This window comes from Nothoprocta perdicaria, unplaced genomic scaffold (assembly GCF_003342845.1).
Source record: "Nothoprocta perdicaria isolate Ctin4 unplaced genomic scaffold, notPer1 scaffold_114, whole genome shotgun sequence".
Lineage (NCBI taxonomy): Eukaryota > Metazoa > Chordata > Aves > Tinamiformes > Tinamidae > Nothoprocta > Nothoprocta perdicaria.
Window position 1 is genome coordinate 2,232,137 of NW_020454250.1, and position 4,896 is coordinate 2,237,032.

Consider the following 4,896-nt stretch of genomic DNA (forward strand, 5'->3'; position numbering starts at 1 on the left):
TCCAGTGAAAAGTATTACAGGTGGGCTATGGGAAGCACCAGCCCATAGCTAGTAATCATAACCCTAGCCCATGGCTGTGATATCTGCTAGAGACGAGCAAACACCTTTTATGGGTTATGCGAATGTTTAAACTTTAGCATTTAACTTATCATTCAGGCTGCTGCAACAAGGCCACTTTCAGTGAGCTGCTGCTAGAAAGAACAACAGCCACCCACGAACGTGGGTAGATAATGTGCCAGCAAGAGAGCCTCACGTGGATGCGGAGCTGACTTTCTGCCTCTGAAAACTGTTTTCAGCCATATCTATTATGTATTCAGAGGGACTGCACACAGACACACAAAATTTAACTGGTCTTCCTGTACTTCAGAAGCGTAACAGGGAGAGCAGAGGTCCACTGTAAGTGCAGAATGCAAAAGGTTAGGAAGAAATAAACGCCCTTGGTGGTGACATACGTATCACAGGAGCTCACCGAAGCCTAGGGGGCCGTTACATCCAAGAACGGTACGCTTGAATTGGGAAAAGGGCACAATCCAGTATGTATGTACTGAAAACGTTTCATGTTAAAAATAACATTCAAAACCTAGAAAATGCAACCTATAGTGAAATTCTGACAAATTGCCCTCTGACCTTATCACACAAGTATTAACTACACTGTTTTCCTGGCACCCAGAGTCCTATTTCCACTCTTCAGAGTAGTGGGAACCTGCTCCCACAAAAGCCACATGGCTCCAACGGTCTGGGCTCCCTCATACTTATTTTCAGTAGTTCTCCAAGCTGACTCCTTACCTATTTAACATGCTCCTAGGGCCAACACAAAAGCACTATGCAGAACACCACAACCATCCCTCAAGAGTCTCTGCACTGCAAGAAAAAAAAAACCTGTAATTCCAGCCCTGAGCAGCAACCACTGCCTAACAACGTCAGAGGCACAGGTGTGTTTACATGGAAACAGTGGAAACAGCCAGCACTCAGCATACCCCGGTTCATAACCCAACTACGCCCCTGGGAGATGTAACATGTCACTGACACGGGGGGCAGTGTGCACATTTCACGTAACCGCCAGCTTTACTAGCATGTCTTGGCGGACTCCGGCTCCCTCCACTGGGCAACCCTCACGGGCCAGGCCCGCACAGCGCACGCTGCCATTCCCACAGCACAGAGCTGCGCCGCCCGCTACAACGGTCCCAACGGTCTCCGGGTCACAGCGCATGCGCATCCCGCCACCAGGCGCTCTAGAAACTGCTGGAACCGCCCGCGGCGCCCCTCGCCGCGCCGCACCGCCCCCGGCTGCAGCTGACCAATCAGAGCGCCGCTTGGGGCTCGCGCACGGCGCCGTTGCCGTGGCAATGGCGCGGCAGCGCCCCGCGCGCACGTCGGGACCACCGCGCGCGCGCTGCCGCCGCGCCGCTTCCCAACCGTCTTCCCGTGACGGATTGGTGGAGCGGAGAGAGGGCGGGGCGGGGGCGGCGGCGCGGAGCACCATTGGCTGGCCGGCTCACCAATGAGCACGGCGCTGGCCGATTCAAACGGAGCGGGGCGCGGCGAGGCCGTTAGTCTGCGCTGACGCCCGAGAGCAGGCGAGTGAGGGGAGCGCGCTGAGCCGTTACCGGCCGCAACCGTCGCCTCGCGCCATGGCCCACAAGCAGATCTACTACTCCGATAAGTACTTCGACGAGCAGTACGAGTACCGGTACGCGGCGGCTTCCGGCCGATGAGGACGTTGGAGGGTGACGGGAGGAGTTCGCGGGCGCGAGGCGGTGGGGGAGGGGATGGGTGCTGCCCTAAGCCGCCTCCGAGGGCGGCAGCGCTAACCCCGTCGGGGAGCGCCGAAAGAGGAGAGGAGGGCGAGGCCCTCTGGGCACCGGGACGGGGAGCATCCGACCCCCGGAACGAGATTCGGGCGGCGGTCGCGTGGCAGCGGCACCGGTGGCGGCGCCCGGGCGTTCTGAAGCGCCTGCGGAGCTGCGAGTAACGCCTTGCACTGCTTCCCTAGCTGGTGCTGTTCAGGCTCTGGATCTCGGGATCACTCGAAATTGTTGTTACCAAACAGCTTTTGCTCATCTCTGTATGCAGAAATACCGTGTCAGTTAATCAGTTGACCTTTAGCAGGTTTTGTGCCTCTCTGCAGCTGGCAGATGAAACTTTTAAGTGCAGTTAATGTTCTGTGTTTACTAACCACCATCACCTTAATCTCCTAGGGGTGAAAAACGCACCTGTGATTGCAATATACTAACAGGAGTGATCTTATCAATTGCTCTAAAGTGCGAAGTTCATACACCTCAAATGCCCCTAGCAGCCAAGGGCATGTGTACCTCTTTACAGGCAGAACAATTACAGCATTGAAGGGAATGACTTACCTACTTCAGGAAGTAGGAAGATAGAATGTTTTGCAGGCAGTGAATTTCTAGATTCAAGCCAATTAAATTTTTTGGTAGTACTCAACCACACACAAGTCTAGAGGAGATGTTGATTTTTTTTCATATCTGAATATGCTTAACTATTTTTCAGTATAGATCTGTGCAGGCTTTGAGTTATGTAATGTGAGAATAACTGCTAAACTTCTACAGACATGTGATGCTGCCAAGAGAGCTTTCAAAACAAGTACCAAAAACCCATCTGATGTCTGAAGAGGAATGGAGACGACTTGGTGTTCAACAAAGCCTTGGCTGGGTTCATTATATGATACATGAACCAGGTAAGCACAGATGAACAAAAGAGGCTAAAATAGCCCAGAACTGAATGTTGGAGTATAGAACAGCTTTTGCTCTATATCCCATTGCACCTTCCTAGGAGATGTTTACACTCTTCTTTATCTGCTTGCTACTTCAGCTTCTTGGGAAAGTAGCAGCTTTTAGACTAAACTTCCCTTTCTCACTCCCAGAATTGGTCAGTAAAAATAATAGCCACTTCTGGCTACCTACAGTCTTAGACAAAACATGCCAGATGTGATTTTTTTTTTTTCTCCATCTGACTATAAGCATAACTTCTGTTGAAATCTCCTAGTATCTTGAGGGATGGCCCCAAACTTTACACAACTACATATTTTTATCATGAAACAGTAAGTTTTCACATCCACAAGATCCTATTAGATGCTCTCCTAAATGAGTTCCTATGTAAATACTGTGAAAAGTCTCCAAAATATCAGCTCTAGCTACAGTACAAGCTAAAAGCTTTACTACAGGGTATTAAAAACAGTCATTCAAGATAACACTGAAACAGGTGGTGTGAGCTGCCTGTGTTAATTAAAATAGGTTGTGTAGATTCTTTATAGATAGCAAGAATATACCTGATGAGACCATTATCGCTAGTTTTTTAAAGTAATAAAGCCCATGAAAGAGTTCAGCGTGCAGACAGAACTAGTACAAGGACTCTGTGTCTGTGGGGTTTGTTTTGTTTTCTTTCTTCTGTCTTCCTACTGTAAATACTATAAAGGTACTGTAAATACAAATTTAAGGGACTGTTAAGTTCTGTATAAAAGCTTTGAAAACATCTATTTAAGGATGCTGGAAAGTAGTTCTTGAACATGGGTAATCTGTCTCTTATTTCTTACTGTTTTGTATCTGACAGTAAGCTTCAGTTCCTGTTCAAAAGAGTTTGAACTGAAGCCCTTACAATCAGGACTTGGAAACAGACTAATGCTTGTTCAATTTTGTTTCCGCAGAACCACATATTCTTCTCTTCAGAAGACCTCTTCCAAAGGATGAGCAAAAATGAGTGACCTTCTAAAAATCTTCTCCTAAATCTTCTTCTGGAACTATATGTATATGAGTGTATATATGTTGGTAGTATTCAGTGAATACTTGAAAATGTACAAAACATACATCAAATACCTGTGCATGAGCTGTATTATTCACAGCAACAAAGCTCAGTCAAATGCAATTCCAAGTAGGCTGCTATGGTGTTCAAAGATTAATGAAAATTTCTTTACTGTTAATGTAAGTGCCTATTTGACTTTTCTTGGATTTTTTTCTTTGTTTATTAAAGTTTACATGTTGCATGTTCTAACTAAATGATCACTTTTTCCATGTGTTCAAGAACTTTCACACTGAGCTTTTCTGCTAAACAGTGTAGCGTGTTCAAATCAGTGGCTCACTTGTTCAGTAGTAAGCATAAAGAAATAAACTATTTTAATGCTCTATGTTACTTAAGTGTCCAAAGTTTTAATTCAGCTGACAAAAGGGGTATCATCTCAAAGCTGGAGCAGGGAGAGGGATATAGGAGCGGTGGGAGTTATTTTGTTTCTTAACAAGAGCTGGTTTTTTACCTTACACTTGTTGTTTTTCTGACCCTCATTTGAACCCAAGGTGGCTTCTACATCTGCTTCCAGCTAATCCAAGCATTGTGGTAATGATATGTTTGATGAGGTGGATGGCATGCTGTTTAAAGCAAGCTAGTACCTGCATTTAGCCTCCAATGTCAGGGAAGGAGAGGTTTTGATCCCTAATGATGGATTATAACGTATCTATAACTACTTCTCCCAGCAGTGAATCGAACTAACGCTGCTGTGAAGCCACTGCACGACGCTAATCACACTACGTCCTATGGAAGCCCCCGCTCCCCCTCCCTGCCGGCTGCCGCGCGGCGCGCACACTGGGGGGCGCTGCGAGCCTCCGCACTGCGCAGGCGCGCACTGGAGGGGGGGCGCAGCGAGCCTCCGCACTGCGCAGGCGCACACTAGGCGGCGGAGTGCACCCCGGGGGCCATGACGGCCCTGGCGGGCCGGGGCTGGCCTCCCGTGACGTCATCGGTCGGCGCGGCGCGGCGCGTGGGGGCGGCGGCGCGGGCGACATGTCGGAGCGGCGGTCGGGAGCGGCGCGCCGCGGCGGCGGCGGCGGCAGCGAGGTAGGGGCGGCGGCAGCGAGGTAGGGGAGGCGGCGGCGAGGTAGGGGCGGCGGC

General features: G+C 49.3%; 2 protein-coding genes across 2 annotated transcripts in view; both read left to right on the plus strand.

Moving 5' to 3' along the window:
- Positions 1-1,579: 1,579 nt before the first annotated feature.
- CKS2 (CDC28 protein kinase regulatory subunit 2) lies at positions 1,580-4,065 on the plus strand. Its single transcript, XM_026053292.1, has 3 exons — positions 1,580-1,690; positions 2,568-2,695; positions 3,662-4,065. Exons 1-3 carry the CDS (start codon positions 1,632-1,634, stop codon positions 3,712-3,714), a joined length of 240 nt encoding a protein of 79 aa, XP_025909077.1. The 5' UTR covers positions 1,580-1,631; the 3' UTR covers positions 3,715-4,065.
- A 723-nt stretch (positions 4,066-4,788) lies between these two features.
- SECISBP2 (SECIS binding protein 2) overlaps positions 4,789-4,896 on the plus strand; it is a 25,633-nt gene continuing 25,525 nt past the window's right edge. The window contains exon 1 of the mRNA XM_026053418.1: positions 4,789-4,842. Within this exon, the coding sequence (XP_025909203.1) occupies positions 4,789-4,842 (54 nt within the window). The remainder of the gene's footprint in view (positions 4,843-4,896) is intronic.

What these genes read in the sequence shown, in the direction of transcription:
- CKS2 (XM_026053292.1), top strand. Translation starts at nt 1,632, where the DNA reads ATGGCCCACAAGCAGATCTACTACTCCGATAAGTACTTCGACGAGCAG. An exon ending in GACGAGCAGTACGAGTACCG is followed by an intron (nt 1,691 to 2,567) that starts GTACGCGGCGGC and finishes AAACTTCTACAG; the next exon opens with ACATGTGATGCTGCCAAGAG. An exon ending in TTATATGATACATGAACCAG is followed by an intron (nt 2,696 to 3,661) that starts GTAAGCACAGAT and finishes TTGTTTCCGCAG; the next exon opens with AACCACATATTCTTCTCTTC.